This window comes from Podarcis tiliguerta, assembly GCF_965153285.1.
Source record: "Podarcis tiliguerta genome assembly, chromosome: 1".
Classification (NCBI taxonomy): domain Eukaryota; kingdom Metazoa; phylum Chordata; class Lepidosauria; order Squamata; family Lacertidae; genus Podarcis; species Podarcis tiliguerta.
In genome coordinates, this window is record NC_139534.1 from 113077496 (window position 1) to 113099527 (window position 22032).

The 22032-nt window shown below is 42.8% G+C and overlaps 1 protein-coding gene and 1 long non-coding RNA gene across 8 annotated transcripts in view; both read left to right on the forward strand.

The window, feature by feature from the left end:
- SLC24A4 (solute carrier family 24 member 4) overlaps positions 1–22032 on the forward strand; it is a 104212-nt gene that overhangs the window by 46290 nt on the left and 35890 nt on the right. For both annotated transcript variants that reach the window (XM_083436758.1, XM_083436759.1), the window contains exon 3: positions 20007–20083. In XM_083436758.1, coding sequence (XP_083292884.1) covers positions 20007–20083 — 77 coding nt within the window. The remainder of the gene's footprint in view (positions 1–20006; positions 20084–22032) is intronic.
- LOC310677694 lies at positions 1056–3856 on the forward strand. 6 transcript variants are annotated; one of them, XR_014511368.1, is made up of 3 exons: positions 1056–1356; positions 2509–2720; positions 3592–3856. It is a non-coding gene; the product is annotated as an uncharacterized lncRNA (long non-coding RNA). The 6 variants fall into 6 exon arrangements; XR_014511369.1 differs by lacking the exon at positions 1056–1356 and adding an exon at positions 1366–2253; XR_014511370.1 differs by lacking the exon at positions 1056–1356 and adding an exon at positions 1366–2253 and having other exon boundaries at positions 2553–2720.

The following is a 22032-nucleotide window of genomic DNA, read 5'->3' on the forward strand; positions in this document are numbered from 1 at the left end:
AGCTCTATAGTTGGAAAGATGTATTATTTAATATGGACATGGTTGAATATATACCTCACTTCTATTTTAACGAGGTTTAGATTTAGACTCCCTTTAGCTGTTATATTATCCAGCAAGACTAATGGTGCCCTTTGGTTGTTCCTTCGCTGGTTTAAAGTCTGGTTTAAAGACAATAAGACATCCAGGTTCAACTGGATCCTGTGGAGATAGGTCATCAGGCATGATCCCCCTTCTCCCTCCATGTGTTTAGCTTGTACTATTTCACCATAGACATGCGGCTACCTTTGAAGGTGACTTGAAAACTACAATTAATCCAGAATGTGGCTGCTAGACTGGTGACTGGGAGCAGCCAGCGGGACCATATAACAGCGGTCCTAAAGGATCTTCATTGGCTCCCAGTATGTTTCCAAGCACAAGTCAAAGTGTTGGTGTTGACCTTCAAAGCCCTAAATGGCCTCGGCCTGGTATACCTGAAGGAGCATCTCCGCCTACATTGTTCAGCACAGACACTGAGGTCCAGGTCTGAGGGCCTTCTGGAGGTTCTCTCCCTGCAAGAAGTGAAATTACAGGGAATTGGGGAAATGCCTTTTCAGTAGCCGTACCCACACCTTGTGGAATGCCTTTCTGGCAGATGCCAAAGAGTTAAACAGCTATATTTTAGCTATAAACAGCTATAAACATCTGAAGGCAGCCCTGTTTCATAAGGCTTTTCATGTTTGTTTTTCCCCTGTATTTTTCTTGGAAGCCACCCAGAGTGGCTGGGGCAACCCAATCAGATGGGTGGGGGTATCAGAAATATGTTGTTGCTGTTGTTGTGGATGTGTTCATCATATACTGGGAATGAACTTCCTGCAGTCAGTTTGGACAGATGTTTCACTGCCATTATCTTGCCTTTCTCCATTTTCAAAGTCTTCCCTTCAATTAAAAAACCCTTTATGTGAGTTTGTTCATATTCACCCTTGGCACCTCTTCTGGTTCCAGTTCTCTTCCAGAGCCCTGACAGTGTCACAATGAGAGGCTTCCTAAGATTCTGCCTGTCCTTTGCATGCTGTTTCAACATTGCCAGCATGAGTGGAATACATATTACGGCAATTACACTCTTCTTCAGACCTGCCTCCACCTCCCCCACAATAATTTGGCTTCTTTCTTCAATATGAGGACTTGTTACTGTTTAGAGCTGTAGTTTGGCTTATCCATTTCAGTCTGCAGTAATTTATTTATGAAAGTATTGCTTCATTGGTTCTGACATAACTTTTATAATAGATTCCCACCCCCCTGTGATGCTTCTCTGGCATTGTTCATGTTTTGAGATCATATTTTTATTTTTATGTTATGTTATTTTGATTTATTTTACAGGTAGATATACAGTTATAGATAATTGATTATAGATAATTGATTACCAGTACTAGCAGTTTGCTGTTGAGGAAAAGGGAATTTTAAAAATTATCCTTTTGAGCCATGACTTTGACCGATATTTTCAAATAAGCATTTTTATTTTCATTAGCATACTTTAGACACCAGTGTAAATGCAGTTTGAGTAGATCAGAGCTGTGCCTTTGTTGCAGAGCTAATAATTAGCATGTAGATTCTCCTAATGCTTTTGATAACAGGAGGAGCATTTAAAAAAAAGAAAAGAAAAAGAAAAGGTGTTTTCAAGGAAGGACAAAATATAGGTTAGTGTATTCAGGTCACAGCACTGACAACTCAAATTGTTATCCAACAATTGCTGTAAGTATATGGCAGGCTATTACATGTACCCTCCTAGATAGTGGTCTCCCCTATTTGTTTGTTCATTAAACAGTAATAAATATTCTGTTCATGTCACGCTAAACAAATTTTAGGAGGAAATCTACATCCATATGCTAGTCCCTAGGCCATTTCTCGGTCCTGATCCAAGCTCATAGCATCTCCTACTGGGTTTTTAATTTCTTTCCAACTTACTCTAAATGGCAGAACTCCAGTGCATTTTTCCTTTTGTTTCATGGAGGTTCACACAGGAGAGTATTTGACCTCCATATGGTATATTACAAATCCCACTTGACGATTTCATAAATGAAGTCTAGAAATGTGTGAAGCCAGCCAACTGAACTGAACTGAACTGAACTGAACTGAACTAAGCCACTTACTGACTCAGTTCATGTGTAACAACTAACCATGGTTTGATGTCCTGGCCTGTTAACTTACTGTGGTTCCTACAAACCACAGTTTCCTGTATTCAGATAAAATAGGAAACTGCTGCTTAGAACAAACCAGGTATGGAAGATTTAATTCTTAAATGCAAAGGGAAGGGAGAGTATGCAAGCTTTAGTGAAGTAATCACTAATGAGCTCAATGGGACCTACACCCAGAGAAGCATGTATAGGATTGCCTCCTTAACTGGAACTTAAATCTGTTGATAACAAAATGCTGAAATGCCAAACAGCTATTGGATATGGAAGATCAAGATAAAGTGTATTTAGCTTTGTAGTTCAGGCTTCAAGTGATTATTGTCTTATACATACTATCTAGGGGCTCGTATACCCTGTCATATATGGATCTATGTTTAATATCAGACTGTCATTTTACAACATAAAGCTGACCTGTTGGTTAGGTGGCCTTAGATTGACATACTACGCAGCTGACTCCAAGATAGTGAAAACTTGACAAGAATCTAGGAGTACAGAATCTAGGAATTTGCCTGGAGCCTTGGGTCTGCACAAACTGTTGCCTCGGGTAAACAGGTACTGTTAACTATTTATTGCTTGCAGGCAGTTTTTTTTATGTGTTAAGCAAGAGGTTATGAAACTTGGAAAGCTGACTCAAGCTACTTTGTAATAATCTTGCATCTATATTTGAAAGAAATGGATATTATTTCCTTAATCTTCCTGTTCATATTCTTCAAGATGAAACTGCCTGCATAAAGTTCATCCAAATTTCCCCATAATCACTGAAATACAAGGTGTTAATGGGTGTGGTGCATTGCTTTGAAATCATTTGCTGGGTTTTTTTGGGGGGGGGGAGGTGTTTTTTCCAGTCCCATTATTAGAACTTCAGAGCAGATTCACAATGCTGCTGTGAATGCCAGTTAAAATATAGCATCATGTATCCACAGTAGGAATGGAAGGGCCTGTCATTTTTGGTTTTCTCAGTTTCACATTTTCCTAATCTTAAATTCTGTTCTCTGCATTTCTTCAGGAATCTGAATTTTTTCTACATCTATCCATCTATCTATCTATCCACTATCATCTATCTAAAATTCCTAATGAAAATTCATCTTCATTTTAGTGCAGATTTCTCCTAATAAACACGTTTTTGTATGCAGTTTTTACAAACGTACACATTTTTTGCAAAGCAGTTACCCCCATATAATGCATTTTTGTGAGTTCTTTTCACAGATGTATTCAATTTTTATTCACACTTTGCCCTGATATATGTGTTTATTATGAAAACATTTTTGGTTGGTTGGAGAACCGCCTCACGAAATTCAGAAAAGTGTGCATTTCAAACGATGGCTGTGCTTCGGTTCTGATACTGTTTGGGAAAGTACAAATTTGCTAGATTCACCTTTAGATGCAAACTGAATTGAATTCCTCCCCCATCCGTAATCCACAGGAGCTCTTTGCAGTCATCCCTGATCAGTGTGGATGCCAAATGGATCAATAGTCTTCCACTTAGAGAAATAACCTCTGTGGCTTCTTCAAGGGTGATCCCATGCCCTGCATCCTGAAGTCTGTCGGATCCTGCAGCTTGGAGCAATGGCACATTCATGTCATATGCACCCAAAGGAATATTTCCAAACAACTTCTGTTACTGGAGTGGAGTAGTTGGAAATCACACGTGATAACAGTGATATCAATAAAAATGTATTGACTCCTTCTTACTGTTTCAGCAGCTTGTTGTCTCGGACTCGTTCTTTTTGGATGTAATCTCCTTGGGACTTTCTTGAGATTAGAAGAATCATAATATTTATATAATTATTTATTTTTTAATATTACTATAGAATTTTACAGGTGGGACTTATAACAAAAAAAAATGTGTTATGGAGTGCTCCTGTTTAGGTTTCTAGTCAGCCAGCCATATCTTCTTCAGTTACACTTCATTCTGGTCCCCATTCCTCCATGGTTTTCCATTTCGCCATCAGCACTCTCTGACCAATGAGCTTGGTTAGATGACCTTGGGTTTTGAGTTTCTCCCTGCCCTTTGAGGTTCCTTGCCCCCCTATTATTTGTGCTTGTCCTGAGCTCAGCCCAAGCAGGACAGCTGCCCCATAGTTTAATTCTTTATTGACAAAATATGAACTTACAGTAGCTCCTGAGGTGCACTAAATGCGTGCATGCGCTCTCTCTCTCTCTCTCTCTCTCTCTCTCTCTCTCTCTCTCTGTGCTGGAGCAATGGATGGTTGGAGCAATGGGTGGCCACACCTATACCCTCATCTGACAGTGTGAGTGCAAACATCCTGCAACTTCTACATGCAAGTTGTCGCTGTGCCTGCCTCTTCAAGCCCCTCCTGTTTCTAGGGGACAGTGGGGGAGAGGACAGAAGGAATCCTGCTGCCACTTCCCTTCAGGCACCATCTCTCAGCTCCTGGTGCAACGTGGCCTTCCTGCAGCTCCAGCTCCTCTCCCACGTCCTGCACCTCCACCCTTGTCTCTGACTGCTCAGACCCCTCCCCACCCTCCAGGTCTGGCTCCTGTCTCTCCGGAGGCACGGAACCCCTGCCATCTTCCAAGTCTTCTGAGTAATTTCCTGTCTTCTTCTGCATGGTTACGTAGACAATATTCAGAAAAGGTGGCTGTGCTGCACTAGGTCTCTTCTTTCCTGAAGTTTATCTATTTGGCACCTTTCTGTCTCTCAGGGACATGTGCCAGGCATTGCTTGCTATGGAAGCAACTGCACATGTGCGGGGGGGGGGGGGGAGAGATTTCAGTCTCAGTTGCTGTCAAAATTTCGCCCTCAGTTTCCATTCTCTTCTGAGATTTCCAAGTAATTCCCTGTGTTCTTCTGCATGGTTAAATAGGTAATATTTGGAAATGCCCAGTGGACCTCTTCCTTTCTAGACAATATATATTTGACCCCCTTCAATCTCCCAGGAATGTGATCCTGTGGAAGCAAGCACACTCATATGGAAACAAAATTTAACTCTCAAGCGCCGCTTTCTTTTGAGACTTCCAAATAATCCCCTGTCTCTTTCTGCATGGTTACATAGATAATATTTAGAAATGGTGGCCATTTCCCATTGGATCGCTTCTTTCCTAGAGTGTATATATTTGACCCTCCTCAGTCTCTCAGGAATATGTGCCATGTAGTATTGCGGAAGCAAGTACACTTATACGGAAAACAAAATTTCACTCTCAATCGTCTGTTGGGAATTTCTGCAATCTTCCCGGGAGCTGCTTTGTCCCGTAGCACAGCAATATAGTGAAAACACAACAAAACACAATAGAAGGAAAGGGTTCTTTTGTTTTTGTTTTAACAGGGCTGGAGCACAAATTAGCTCATAGGTTTTGAATAAACCAGCTATCTTCATTTCACTCCAACATTCCAGCCATTCCAGCCACAGTGGAGAGTTTCAAAGAACTGTTTCAGGAGTGCTTGTGGGTAACAGGGTTTGGAGGGTGGAGGTAGGGGGTATATAACTGAGAATCTTTTCCAGTAGAGTGGTACCTCGGGTTACATACGCTTCAGGTTACACACGCTTCAGGTTACACACTCTGCTAACCCAGAAATAGTACCTCGAGTTAAGAACTTTGCTTCAGGATAAGAATAGAAATCGGGCTCCGGCGGCGCAGCAGCAGCAGGAGGCCCCATTAGCTAAAGTGGTGCTTCAGGTTAAAAACAGTTTCAGGTTAAGAACGGACCTACGGAACGAATTAAGTACTTAACCTGAGGTACCACTGTATATAACTGAGAATCTTTTCACAGTGCTGAGTCACAGAAAGAGTTACGCTCCATTTTGAAAGAAGCGCCGTAAAGTACATTAAATTGGCTCACAAAGGAAAGATGCCTAGAACAGGAAGAAACATGGAGGCTGAGGAGAAAGACACAGCCTTGTCACTAAGAACCAGGTGCCTTCTTTATAGGTGGGATCAGACACACCTCCCCCCAATGGAGCATGTGTGTGCATTGGGCCAAAGAGTCGCTATGCTTGGCAGGGCGTTGGACTCGATGGCCCTTGTGGTCTATTCCAACTCTATGATTCTATTCTATGATTCTAAGGACTGAGCTTGCCCCACCTCATCTCTAGAAGCTTAGTGGGAGGAGCAGGTCAACTGGTGGGATATCTTTGTAGCTTCCATTCAGTTATGAACCTCTTACCTTGCTCTTATACCTGGGAATTGTGACTTCTGGACTTAGCTTGCTGCTGAGTCTGTACCCCTATTAGTCTGAATAAAGATCTCTTCCTTCCTTACAAATAAAAGTCACTGTCATGTTTTTTAGGAAGGGAGTGTGACATCCTGAAGGGTTTGAACAAAGCAAACACTGAGGTTACATTTTACTGAGCAATCATTTGTTGATTTGTATACAATCTAAACCACTGAGCCTTGGGCTTGCCAATCAGAAGATCGGCAGTTCGAATCCCTGCGACGGGGTGAGCTCCATTCCTTGGTCCCAGCTCCTGCCAACCTAGCAGTTCAAAAGCATGTCAAAGTGCAAGTAGATAAATAGGTACTGCTGAGGCGGGAAGGTAAATGGCATTTCCGTGCACTGCTCTGGTTTTGCCAGAAGCAGCTTAGTCATGCTGGGCACATGACTTGTAAAAACTGTCAGTGAACAAACGTCGGCTCCCTCGGCCAGTAAAGCAAGATGAGCGCCACAATCCCAGAGTCGTCCGCGACTGGACTTAACTGTCAGGGGTCCTTTACCTTTTTTTTTTTTTTTTTTAATATAACAATGAGCTTTCATCCTGATTTGCTTGCTGGGTGTTTCTGCATCTTCCTGTTAATCATCTGTTAATCATACCACACTTTTCAGTGTATTTTCCTGTCACCTTCCTAACAGCAAAAAAGTAAGGTTTTTAAATTTATTTTTTAAAAATAGGTTTTTTGTGTGTGTGTGATAGGGCGATAGAGCACTTTAATCTACTTTAATTGCACAAACCTAACTTTCCACGATGTGGTTGAATCCCTCCTGAAAAATACTGACGGTCTGGAGGTGACCCAAGCTACTTTCTCTCCAGCTCAGTGCCTCCATCTGTAAAATAGGGTTAATAGTACTGAACTACCTTTTAAGGGAATTAAACAAAAATCCGAATGAATTAGTGCTGCATTTATTTCGCTAATCTTGACTTTTACACAAAGAATGTTTATAGTCAGAGCAAAAGAGCATTTCTGGAGTCTTGTTTCTTTAAGACACAGTACACCACCCTTTCAGAATGCAAATATTCGGTGGATTTAATAGTTTGCAGTTAGAGTCCGCCGTTTGCTTTGTAACCTGCCACTCGCCGTGACAAAGATAATCGTATTTGGCAGCCTTCTCTTGGTTGAGCCAGGCAAATTGAATTAATATACTGCAGAGATTAAATGTTTTAGCAATTGCTGTTGCTTGCAGAATTGGGAGAGGGAGAGCAAGCAGGTTTTGGAGCACAAGGAGCTTACTTCCTGTCCTGCCATATGGTGCTCTCCCTGAGAGAGAAGGTTTGATCTTTGGCTTCTCACCACATCAAATTGATTACTAAGAAGAAGTGGGGTGGGGTGGGGACTGCAAGCATGCTAAGTGCTGTTTCATTCCAGGCTCCTTTGCAACCGCTAGTCATTGTCTTAGCAGGGCAGCCCATTAAATCTGTGTGCAGAACGGCTTCTGAAGAACTTGCCCTTTGCAGGCTCTTTCAGTGTCGCTCATGAAGTTGTGTGTTGCTTTGAATTAAAGGGCTTGTAACTCATCTTGCATCTCTCTCACAAACTCATTGGTTAACAGAAGCAGAGCTCAGGTGTTTTCTGCCCACTGCTAAGAACTGAAAAAGAAAGGGGCGGTTGTTTTGGAAACGACAGTCTGATTATGTTATTCCAGAGGGGTAACCATGTTAGTCAGTTGCAGAAAAAACAACAGAGTATTGTGTGGTGCCTTTATTCTGGCAGAGCTCATTTTGTCAGATGCATGAAATCACCCTTTGGCAGAGGGTGGCCTTCAACTAAGTTTTTACTCAGAGTAGACCACCGATTGAAATTATTGGCCACGACTTAATAATGTTTATTGATTTCAGTAAGTCTACATACCCTCCAACATTTCTTCAATGAAAATAGGGGCGTCATATTCAATGATGATGATGATTTTATTATAGTTCTATGTGATAGTTTTTTAGGTTAAACTTTTCAATCTCTTTTGTGATGAGATTGTGTACTGTATGCTTTTTATTTTTGGTTTATTGACTGTAATGAATTCATAGAATCAATTGATCTTTGGACAGAGATAGTCTGGCCGCAGTGGTGTTTGCTTTGGTCAACCCCAGTTGGATTGCTGCAGTGGGTCATTCATGGCACTGCCCTTGGAGACAAACTGGGAGCTTCAGTTGGGGAAGAATGCAGAGGTCATAGTTATGACTGGGACTGCCTGGTTTATTATAGTGGCTGGGGAAACCTAGCCTGATGGGCAGGGTATAAATACTACTACTACTACTACTACTACTACTACTACTACTATTATAGCTCTGCACCAATGCAAAGTGTCCATCATTATCTTTAATAATGCCATAGATAGTTTGGGATGTAGATTCAAGAAGGAGCATTGCAATGGGCCCATAACTTCTACTGAGATCCCCATTAATAGAGGTGCTGTATTCAGGAACAAGGGAGAGAGCTTTCTTAGTAGTGGCACCTCAGTTATGGAATGCCATCCCTTAACAGTCTCACATGATACCTGCAAAACATTTTGGCCCCAGGCAAAAACATTTGCATTTACCCAGGCATTCTAATATGTTGTAAATCCTACTTTCATTTTCAAGGATTTTGTCTTCTCTATTATTTATATCACGATATAAATTGGTTGTATGCTGCCCTTAACTCCAAATAGGATTAAGGATGGTATAGACATGTTTTAAATAAATGAAACAGGTGCTTTTTATTCTCCTTAATAGTGGTTGGCAGGAGATACCTTTCCTACTTATGAAGTAGTAATTAAATGCCTACTTGCTGCCACTAAGCTATGTCTTGCCTAGTTATGGAGGTTATCTAAGGTCCCTACTCTCTCTGTTAGCTATGGGACTTTGCAATTATGAGTAAATTAACTGAAAAGATCCTAGTAGCAGGAGGACAAATCAACAACAACCCTGATTCCTTGAATGTTTGTTACTTTGGTTTCATATGCTTTACAGTACTAATATAAACAAGCAGACATTTATCAAGCCACAAACTGATATATTGCAGTTATGCTCCTTTAATATTTGCCAGCTTTTTCACAAATGTATGTTATGGAATTTTGGAATGAGGTAGGGGAGGAAATGTTTTGTACAGTGACAACAATCTAGAAAGACCTAATGACCCACCCATTTAGTAGATATCTCCTTCATCTCTGCATGCTATATTTTGATTCTGCAATGTTTTTTTTTAAAATAAAAAAAAACCAGATCACTTAGAATCATATAGTTGGAAGGGATCCTGAGGATCATCCAGTCCAACCCCCTACAATGCAGGAATGTGCAGCTGCCCCATATGGGAATCAAACCTGCAACCTTGGTATTATCAGCACCATGTTTTAGCCAGCTGAGCTATCCAGGCTTAAAAGGCTTATTAACATGTTCATGGGCAGCATATCCCTGGTGATCAGATGCTGGGATGAAAGAACACGCGATGGATAATTCAATGTCCTGGTTGTCTGCTTCCCAGAAACATCTGCTGTTCCTGTCTGTGTGTGCGCGCACACACACTCTTCCTGGATAGTGAGTCTTAAAATGGACCCTATTCATTTCATGTAAAACAGAAATAAAATGAGCAGGTGAGTACAGGGCTCCTGCACCTTTAATAATAAACTGCACCTGGTGAAATTTCATCTTCTACACAACTATTAAAGGTGCAGGAGCCCTGTCATCTTTTCCAACCTGAACAGAAATTAACCCCAGGAAACAGAATGCTCTACAAAAACAAGCAAACAAATCCCCCTCTAGGATGCTTCGATTAAACTGCAGAATCAGCAAGAATTTCCCAACAACTTGCTCCTTATCAACCCAAATTCCTGCCTAAAATAACCCATAGCCCAGCCCGTTATGTATAGCTATTTAAGATCAGGGAGGCTCCGGTAGAAGGACTAATCCCACTTGCAGTAACTGTGTCAGGGAAGTCACAGAATGCCCTGTACAATCAGCATCCTGCTGAGGATTTCTTGCCTCTGTGGGTGAATCATCTGGCGATAAGGTGAAGAAATCACATGCCTGGATGGGTTATAAAACAGCAGTTCCACGTGGCTGGTGAGATGTTCTGTCAGGCTTATGAGATTTTGGAACTTAGTCCATTGGCAGGCTGCCTTCAGCAGTATAGACAGGGCATGTGGGAGCAATGCTCTCCTGCTATACAGGAATGTCTGCTGCAATCATTATCTAGTATAACCATCAGGTGTCAGTCACAAATCCACACACCCCTTGCTCCTGCAGAGCCACTCTACATTTGAAAACTAGAGGAGACACACAGAGTGGTCATTTAAGCAATGCATTTCCATTTAACACTTGTGTGTTGATAACCCAGTTGTTGAGAGTGTTTTTCAAAAAACAAACATATCACATGATCATCTGCTGAGTTGTCCAGAGCTTGTTTAAAAAAGATCTATCTGTAAATACAGAGATTGATACAGAAATTTTCATGGTGTTTTAACCAGTAGTGCAGTAGCAAATTTAGAAGTGCAGTGTCAGGGCTGGTTCAGCACAGAAATTCAAAAGTGAGCAGTAAGGTTTATTCAGAGAGACAAAACACAGCAGAGACCTTCGTGGTCAGAACCAGCCCAATGAAGCAGTTGCCAGAACTGTGGATCTGAGCCTCCAGCGAGCTGCCTTCCGAATAGTAGCAAACTCCTTCATGGAGGGGCTGCCTGTGCCTTTTCTTCTGCTGCATGCAATGGCCTCCTCGTTCTTCAGGACAGAGGAGGAGGGGAGGGGGAAACTGGAAGTGGCAGATTGCTGGGGATCTGTTGCTGCCTCCAGCCTCCTCCTCCTCAGCTGCCTCACTCTCAATTAAACCTATTGCTTGCTCAGCCTCCAACCTGTCTGCCCCCTTTCTTCCTCTGACTTATCTTCTGAATCCCACCACCATTCTCCTGACTCGGAGCCTTCCCACTCTGATGCTTCCCTGTGGGGTGGGTTGGTTTCGCTGGCTGTAGCCTCCCACCATTCCCCCTCATCTAGCCAGTCCCTGATACGCAAGATCCATTCATACAAATCACAGCCACGCCCCTCTCACTGCTATGCTTCCTTATAAGACTTTATAATCCACTAAGATTATACAGTAATCTTATAATTATACAATAAGAGCAATTAAGGATGCATGTGCTACTTTTTGTGTGTGTGCGTATGCATAGGCAAATGATTTGGAGAGCTCCAGTCTCTTCTTTCAGAGCGAATGGCGTTTTCCTTGCAGTTCCATCTTATATAACAGAACTTGGAACACCCTTTGTTTTCAGTGTTCCCAAATGCTTAGCTTTGGAGCATACAGAACAACAACTGCATGATGTTCTTCCCATGTGCCTTCTCAAGAGTGACCCAAGGAGCTGTTGGAAACACGCCTGGGAAGGCCCCCAACTTCCCAAGTCTTTGGGGCGTCTCTCCAGTGGTCCTCCCTGGCTGTAAATCTCCCTCAGTCCAGAGAGACCGGTGATAAGCGACTCCTCTCTCCTGAGAGGAGCACACTTATCTTCTGGTGTATCATTGCAGAAGAAAGAAACAATCAGTAGCTCTAAAACTACTTTATTTACAGTATATACAAAGACTCCATCAGCGCGTCTGTGCTCTTTCAGCATCAGTACAGAACAGCAACACTTTCAGAAGTGAAACTAACTTCCAACAGCCCTCAGACTTCCTGTCTCATGCTCACTCAGACACTCACATGATGTACACAAAACATAGTACAACAGTACCACTTGCTGGAGCAGCTCGGAGAGATAAAAATCCCAGCAGGAGCCAGTCCTCAGTGGCTGACTCACCTTTCACTCTGATTGGCTTGAATCAGCACAAAGGGGGAGACGGCTCCTTCTCAGTGGCTGGAAAGATCCACTTTCATGCTGACTGGGTGGTTCTAGGGTGCTAGAGACAGGGACCTTGCTGAGTCTTTGATCCCCTGTGACGACTGGGTCACCACACCTCTGGTTTTAACAAACAAAAGACTGTGTTTGGAAGAAGTGGTCTCCGTTCAAATTTCTGGTGCTCGCAGCAGATTATTGGGGAAAAGTTAAAAGAATAGAGTTGAAAGAAAAACCTAAAATGGCAATTCACAGGACATATCTTGGATATGCTTACTTGGAAGTTATTTCCACTGTGTCCAGTGGAACCAGCCTGAGATGTTTTGCTGCTGTAGGCAAAATGCCCTGATGCCACACCCCACAGAACCAAGCCTCCTTGCCCAGCTGTTGCACCTGTTCTGCCACCAGCCCTGCCAGTGAAACTGCACAGGTGCCTGTGGCTGTGCCACAATGCCGCCACAATGCAGTGACAAGGGTGCAGTGGTGCGAGTGAAGCCTGCGGGGGGGGGGGGGGGAGGTTGGCAGCAGCTCAGTGGCTGGGGTGGGGAGAAGGTAGGGCAAGGGTCGGATCTGCTACCTGAGGCAAATGGCTTCACCTTGTCTTATTGATGAATGGCACTCACCCTCTGATAAGTTTTAAGGTTGCTGCTTAGTGATGCAGTTCCTAAGCTGCAATCTTATGTACAATTATTATTTTAATAGAATTTTCGCTTGCTGAGTGTATACTCTCTTTTAGAGAGTAAGCCCTTTTGAAATTACAGGGACTTCTGAATAAGAATGCATTATTATTATTATTATTATTATTATTATTATTAATAATATCATCATTATCATTGCGTAGGATTGCACTGCTATCGATGTGTTATCATGCATGGACTAGAAATCCTTACTTGGCTTTGCTGTGCAGCTTCCTGGAATCTGTTGAGCAAGTAATTAGCATTTAGAATCATAGAATCATAGAATCATAGAGTTGGAAGAGACCACAAGAGTCCAACCCCCTGCCAAGCAGGAAACACCATCAGAGCACTCCTGACATATGGTTGTCAAGCCTCTGCTTAAAGACCCCCAAAGAAGGAGACTCCACCACACTCCTTGGCAGCAAATTCCACTGTCGAACAGCTCTTACTGTCAGGAAGTTCTTCCTAATGTTTAGGTGGAATCTTCTTTCTTGTAGTTTGGATCCATTGCTCCATGTCCGCTTCTCTGGAGCAGCAGAAAACAACCTTTCTCCCTCCTCTATATGACATCCTTTTATATATTTGAACATGGCTATCATATCACCCCTTAACCTCCTCTTCTCCAGGCTAAACATGCCCAGCTCCCTTAGCCGTTCCTCATAAGGCATCATTTCCAGGCCTTTGACCATTTTGGTTGCCCTCCTCTGGACACGTTCCAGTTTGTCAGTGTCCTTGAACTGTGGTGCCCAGAACTGGACACAGTACTCCAGGTGAGGTCTGACCAGAGCAGAATACAGTGGCACTATTACTTCCCTTGATCTAGATGCTATACTCCTATTGATGCAGCCCAGAACTGCATTGGCTTTTTTAGCTGCCACGTCACACTGTTGGCTCATGTCAAGTTTGCGGTCAACCAAGACTCCTAGATCCTTTTCACATGTACTGCTCTCAAGCCAGGTGTCACCGATCTTGTATTTGTGCCTCTCAATTTTTTTGCCCAAGTGCAATACTTTACATTTCTCCCTGTTAAAATTCATCTTGTTTGCTTTTGCCCAGTTCTCTAGACTAACCTACCTGTAGTGCACATAAAATGGGATCACCCCAGGGATGCTATTGTGAGCTCCCTGGAGCAAGGGTGGCATGCAAATGAGATAGAGAAATAAAATAACATACATCCCGGGCTTACTTATTTGAGGTCAGGAAGTGGGGATGTAAGAACATAAGAAGAGCCTGCTGGATGAGGCCAATGGCCCATCTTAGTCCTGCATTCTGTTCTCATGATTGCCAACCACATGCCTGTGTGAAACATGCAAGCAGGACCTGAAGGCAAGAGCACTTTCCCCTCCTGTGGTTTCCAGCAACTGGTATTCAGAAGCATTACTGCCTCTGACCATGGAAGCAGAGCATAGTCATCACAGCTAGCAACCATTGGTTCCCTTATCCTTCATGAATTTGTCTAATCCTCTTTTAAAATTGCTGGTTATCACTGCCTTATGTGGAATGTAGTGTCCCATAGTTGGACAATGTGCTGCATGAAGAAGTATGTCCTTCAAAATTCAGATTCATTAGATATCCACAAAACCATTAACAGTCCACAAAGTGCATGGAGGAACATTGCGGACTTCCAGATGCACCACCAGTGTCATGGTGTAACTTCCAGTCAATTAATCCCATCACAACACAGCTGCATTGTTTTGGGTTTTTGAAGGTTTCTAATGAAAGACTGGGAGGAGCTGGGAGTAATTTAATTAAGCTGGCTATAATGGACACGTGTTCCATTTTCTCTCCCTTACATTTTAGGTGCATAAACATTGTCCTGTTGTTTGGTACCAGCTTTGCCAAGCGACACAGTGGGAATTTAGCTGGTTAATCATAAATGGGGACGCATGCTGCCTTTTGTACTGAGGTCTGGGAGAGAATGATAAATCCCGAGCGGCAGCGCAGGGGGCAGCTGTATAGGAGGATAATGCACTGCCTGATGCAAGTGATTTGAGGGAGCTGCTGGATTTAGTAACATCCGGTTTACATAATGTGTAGCGATTCTGGCCTCTCGAAAAATTGACAACAACCACTGAAGATTACCGCACGCCAGCAGCCGTTTTGTGGATTATCTGCTTCAACGTCCCAGAAGATTAATAATGTCACTTTCATCCCAGTGTCAATATGCACCATCTCCTGATGAACATGGTGCCAAAAATGCTGCCAATCTCCCTTTCCCTATTTCCCCTCATCTCTGCTGCTCAAAACAAACACACTCGCCCTCCCACACCCCTTGTATATGGTTCTTCCAAGCACAGAAGGAGAGAAGTGAGGGAACTAGACTGAGAATTAAGTGTTGCCTGTTTGTGACTTTCTCCACCCTTTCATTTGGAATTGGTGAGAGTCATTTCAGAGGTGACCTCATAAACGCCCCATTTTTCTTTTCCGTTGAATTCTTCACCCCCCCCCTCTTTTAACATAGCACAATATTTGGGGCTGTCTTTGAAAATGTTCCAGAAATTTAAGTTACTTAGGAACTAAATATCTCGAACTGAGCAATCTAAGCGCATTGGATCAGTGCTTTGCCATCTTCACTGGTTCTCCATTGCTGGGCCCTACTCATGGTTTTGAACTTTAAGATCCTTCACAGCTTGGGACCAGCTTGGGGTGGGGGTGCTCTAAAAGAAAACTGCCTCTCTCCACAGGTGCCTGCCTGGACCTTGAAACCTGGTTAAGACCCACCATAATGGAGGGCACACTCAATTGCAATCCTTGGCTGGAGCTTTCATTGCACCTTTAAGCAGATAGAGACATACGGCCCTATTGAGAAATGGCAAAAATCCAGCAACAGTCAGGTTGTGACCAATGATGGCCAACTCACCCTAAGGCTGCACTACTTTGGGATGCAAAATGCGGCTTCATATGATATATATGTTTTGCATGTGCTTCCTTTGTCCCACAGCCTCCACTTGTAGGTAACATTCTCAAATTATTTTCTGGGCCACTCTCTGTATTGTCAGCTAGTTGCCAGCAAGAATTCTGCATAGCGTTGTCTGATCAGAATTTCAAATATAAAAAGAAGCAGTTAGCACATCACTTCTATGGAACTGCAGCAGAGCCTAATATATTCTTTTCTGTAATAAGCATGTCTTCAATGGTCCATGTGGTTCTGGAGAAAGAACATGCATGTGCATATTCTGTGCTAAAAAATATGGATTCTGCAACTGATATGAATCATACACGTTGAGCTTAATTTATTATACTTCACTTTTACTGCTTTGCTTAATTAATTCTGTGTTGGCCATTCTTGGCGGCGGGGTTGGGGGAGGGGGGAACTATGCTTTGGAATACAGTACTGACTCCCCAACCACTTCAAATCTTATTCAGCCTCTCCCCGCCCCAGCTTCTCAGATTTCAGCAGTGATGGAGGCTAGGAACTTGTGAGATTTTTAAAAACGAATGTTGAGATTCCCAGGTAAGCTGAAATACGTACTCTGCTAGACTCACAACATTAGGGTTGCCATATTTCAAACAGTGAAAATCCAGATAGAAAAGCCGTTGTAAATTAAGGTGACTCTTCATATAAGAATTGCTAGGCAACTCTGGCTTGATAGCAATGATGAAATATATTGCAGAACACAAAAACAGCAATAAGCACTCTGTTTCTGTTATATGCCAAATTCTTGTACTCTTTCCCCCTCTCCTTCTTGCTTTATTGGCCGCTGGATTATTTGCATTTGTCTTGAATATTGGCAGAGAGGTTTGTAAAAATACAGCTTTGTCTTTGGGACTTCAGAAAAGATTGGCACATTATTATTCTTTTATTCTGTGATGATGTTGCGCAATTTGGTGCCCATGGGCATGAAAAGTGCAACTGGGAAGGTTTGTATCTGTATCAAAGCAACATTTTATGTGCTACTCCCAATTGATTGCCTATTGAATTTTGAAGTGATTTATCGGCTATGCTCCTGAACATATTATGAATAATTCAGTCCTTTAATGCAGTTTGCAGCATTAACACAACTTTATTTAGTTCCTTTTGGCTGGGTTTTCAGAAGTTCCTGCTGTTTTTAAAGGAGCCAGGCTTGGGACTTAAAAAAACAAAACAAATCTGATTTGCAGTACTTGGCAACACACTCTGAAAAGCAGGTTTGTTGCCCTTCTGCTGCTACAGGTGCACCAGAAATTTAAAATGCAATGGGCCTCTCCCTCCCCCCCCCAAAAAAAAAATATTTGCACGTTCACATCATTATCGCAAACAGACCAAGATTTTAACCACAATTTGAATTGGGTTTGAGAATCATGGTTAAAATTTGAGGGGCCAATTTGTAATGTGAAAAAGGAAACTATCCACTGCAAATGAATACAAATATTTGCATAACATTTGCATTGTGCAGTGTTGGTTTATGTGTCTAGATGCATATTTATCAATAATTACCTTAATTTAAATAGGAATACAATTTATCTCACCATAGTGGGGAAGACTTTGGTTAGCTGACTCCTGTGCCTGCTCTGTTGCCTCCAGACTGCCTCTGTTTTGTGGGAGGGATTCAGTCGCATTCCAGAAATTTAGGTTGGGGCAATTAAAGTGTATCAAAGAGCTCTGCGCAGCAAATTCTTGAAGAACTGACCACATGGTTTTCACTGTAGGGACAGTGTAGACCCAAATGAACATGATGGGATAAGGGAAAGAGAAGGTAGCTCACACTTAGGGACATGTCCTTGAGAGACGGAAAGTGGCAGGAAACCCATGTTATTTGTATTTTTCATCATGAGAGCTCCCATCTCAAACTTGGGTCCCCAGCTGTTGTTGGACTACAACTCCCATCATCCCAAGCTAGCAGGAGCAGTGGTCAGGGATGATGGGAGTTGCAGTCCAGCAACAGCTAGGGACCCAAGTTTGGGAAATACTGCTGTAGAGCAAGGGTGGGGATCCTCCTGGGCCCAAAATGCAGCCCCCCAGGCCGCTCTGTCTGGGCCCCAGGACACACCCTTGCCAGCACCTAAATTTTGCATGAATGGGATGTGGCCAATGGTACAAAGATGAGAGACACATCCTTTGCCCCACACTGGCATGTGGCTCTCAGCTGATTCCCCTTCTTAGAATCATAGAGTTGTAGCGCTGGAAGGGTCTACGAGGAGCATATAGTCCAACTCCCTGCAATGCATGAATATTCTGCCCAACAATGGGGCTCTACCAACTGAGCTGCAATGCTCAGTTTGGATTTGTTTTTTTAAGTTCCCCATCCATGCTGTAGGGTGACCATAGGAGACAGTCTAAAAAGAGCTACGGGGGAAAGGCTGTAGCTCAGTGATAGCACTTCTGCCTTGCATGCAAAAGGTCCCAGGTTCATTCCCCTGTAGGTCATGGAGAGCCTCCTGCCTGAAACCCTGGAGAGATGCTGTCAAGCATTGTGTAGACAATGCTGAGCTATATGAGCCAATCATCTGACTCAGCTTCCTGGCAGCTTCCTGTGTTCCCAAGAGCTGCTCGTGTTTCTGATTCAGCTCTGTTGAACCAAATTCATTTTCTGAGTAAAATGGGGCACATCCAAAACATCCTTTTGCAGCCACTCAAAAATCCTGGGGAATGTGGTAGGAACCATGGCCTTCAGTCACTTAGAGGCTGCAAGAATTAAAAAAAAAAACAGGCTTTCACTTTAGCCTTGCAAATCAGCCCACAGAAGTTACTATCGCACAAATTGAGTATTGGGTATTGTCCTATCTGGTGTTGATGGAAAGGAGATCAAGCACTATGTGTGTGCCTAAATCTGCTTGGTGTAAAGGATTCCCTGCAGTCCTGTTGCCTCTCATGTGTGCATTGGCTTAGATATGCTCTCTGCATGCAGATTATTCCGTGGTGTATTGAGGCCAAAATCTCTATTTCAGGAAAATTAATTGGATTGAGATTTATTTATTTGAGGTTTAATATTTGTTCCCCAGAGACAGAATGAAAGTGTTGCCGTCTGCAGTGTACTCAGCTAATCCTAGCCTTTCCTGAATGTTAAGCTTTCTTTATGGCGTCAGTGCTGTTGCCATACAGAATCATCGAACTGTAGAGTTGGAAAGGACTTGGGGGGTCTTCTGGTCCAACCCCTGCAATGCAGGAATCTCAACTAAAGCATCCATGGCAAATGGCCATCCAACCTCTGCTTTAAAACCTCCAGTGAAGGAGAAACTACCACCTCCTGAGGGACTCTGTTCCACTGTCAAACAGCTCTTTTATCTGAAAGTTATTCCTAATGTTTAATTGGAATCTCCTTTCCTGTAACTTGAAGCTGTTGCTTTGTGTCCGACCCTCCAGAGCAGGAGAAAACAAGCTTGCTCCATCTCCCAAGTGACAGCTCTAGAGATATGGAAGGTGGCTATCATCTCTCCTCTTTTCCAGGCTAAACATATCCAACCCCATCAAGTTCCTCATAAGGCTTGGTTTCCAGACCCTTGATCATCTTGGTCGCCTTCCTCTGCACACTTTCAGCTAGTCAATACCCTTCTTAAATAGTGGCACCCAGAACTGGACACAGTACTCCAGGTGTGGTCTGACCAAGACACAATAGAGAGTGACTATTACTTCCCTTGATCTGGACACTATACTTCTGTTGGTACAGACTAGAGAAACATTAGCTTTTTTTTTGCAACTGCATCACACTTTTGACTCAAGTTAAGCTTGTTGTCTGCTAAGACCCTTAGATCCTTTTCACATTTACTATGTTTTTATATGTGTTGGAAGCAGCCCAGAGTGGCTGGGGCAGCCCAGCCAGATGGGCAGGGTATAAATAAAGTAATTAATATTACTACTACTACTACTAGCAAGCCAAGTGTCTTCCATTTTATATTTGTGCTGATGGTTTTTCTTGCCTAAGTGTAGAACCTTACATTTGTCCCTGCTGAATTTTGTTTTGTTAGTTTGGACCCAGTTCTCCAATCTGTTAAGGTTATATTGAATCATGATATTGTTTTCTGTGGCATTTGCTACCCCTGTGGTTTGACATTATCTGCAAATTTGGTGTCATCTGCATCACCTGAATTCCTTCATCCAAGTCATTGAACAGCAACAGGGCCCAGGCAGAACCCTGCAGCACCCCACTTGTCATTTCCCCCCGAGATGATGAGGAGCAACATTATTTGCATATAATGCTACTCCTCCCCCCTTCTGTTTGTTTGTTTTTGACACCCTAATTTAATCTTTCCTGTTCCCTTTTTCTTTCTTTCTTTCAGCAATTCATGAATTTCCTGATGATCTATTCACAAATAAGGAAAGGCAGAAAGGAGCAGTATTGCTACATATTCTTGGTGTAAGTATACCTAACTTTTCTCATATATGTTGCTGTTATTGTGCAGATGGTTTGCTTAAGCACGACACTGATTTATTTATTAACTTGGGGTGCAGATGTTGTTGGACTATGACCCCAATGATCCCTAACCATTGTCCTAGCTGGGGCTGGTGGAAGTTGGAGTCCAAAAACATCGTGGGGGGGGGGGGAGATGACACACTGATTCCCACCCATGCCCTTAATTTATATATGCTTTCCATTTATAGCCCACCTCATCCTGAAGGGTTGGAGAGAGTAAGTTCTTTAATGGAGCTCTGCTTTCAGTTGACAGACTTCCTGGAGACTATGAAAAGCCACACAGCCAGTCAAAACAGAAAATACTTGCTTAGATGGACAAACCATCTGACCTGATACGATGCAGTAGGAGTGTCCACAGAGCCTCAGCTCCTAAAAAAGCTCAGGGCAGAATCTCACATGACACTTAATATGGGCTAGTAGTTGACAGAAATGCGGTAGGATATCTCTTCACCCTGTATCATTGGCTTCTGCTGGTAAGGGCAGGGAAATTCAGTGTGATGATGCCAGGACACTCACAAGTTTTGCTGCATGTTAGGAAAGCTGAAGGGAATAACTTAAGACTTGCCTGCTATTTCTAGCAGCCTCATAATGCGCAGTTCTATCCTGTTTTATTTGCCTTTTAACTTTGGTTATTCTGATGCAAAACATGGAGAGTTCTCCTTTACATCCTCCTTGTGCTTCAGGACCAAATTACATGTTGCGTGCGAATGCATGTAACAGAAGTCTGATGGAGATTATTATTATTGTAAAAGCTGATTGGGAGCAAAGATGCAGGGCTGAGCACATAACCCTTTCACTTCTCCTCATGTAGTTTTAAATATATTTTGCAAGCATTCATAGAATCATAGAATTGCAGAGTTGGAAATTACCCCCCCCCCCCCTCGGATCATCTGGTCCCTGCAATGCTGTCCCTGGGTGGGCTCGAACCACCAACCTTCTGATTAATAGCCATGTGCACTGACCCCCAGTTCATAACATTCATTGTAGTTTAGCCCTCAGAAAAAAGGATAACAGTATATTTCCAGGAAAACCTGTTACAATTGTGGTGCAACCTTTTCCTAGTTTTTAAAAGTAAACCTGCAGTATGCCCTGCAGCTGTGGATTATTGTGAAATATAGATCCTATATTGTTATATATAGATTTCATTGAGGTGGACTACAAAATATCCCATACAGGGAGCAGCAAGACAAAATAAACAAAACACCAAGTGGCAACCTTAGGGAGTTGTGGCTGTTTCTTTATGGTTCATTGCAAACTTTCTAGAAAGAAGACCATTGGGCATAACCCAGTTTTCTTCATCTAAGATTGGTAAATGGATCCCTCCAAGCAACCAAGTACACATGCAGCCTGATCCTATGCACATTGGTCAGAAATAAGCCAAATTTTGTCCGGTGAGACTTTCTCCTAGATCAGCCTGTGCAGAATTTGCAACTTTAAGGTGGTTTGTATACAGCAATGCAACACAGATCTCTTGAACATACAGGCCTGCTCACAGACTTCACAGGAAGATGCAGGCCCATATAAATGAATGGTAGGAGAACTCTTGCAGGTGCATTTTCCAGGCTGTGAGATGGGTTGCACTAAGAAGGAGGAAGAGACCTATGGTGCTTCTTAAAACAAGAAGACCAGCCCCAAGCCTTGTGTGTATACTTGTGTGAATACACACACAGCATCGTGGCTCCCCATTCTGGATCCCCATTCCTGTCAATGGAAGAGACAGTAATGAACAAGTGGAACCTTCTCTCTGTAGAACTGAATAATGAAGATCTTGCAGGTGGGGGGGAGGTCTTGCTTTGGAGTCTCCATGCCTGCAAAACACCCATGTATTCAATTGACTGTGTGTAGTTCAGGGAAGGGACTTACCTATTTTATTCATTGTTTAGCATCTAACA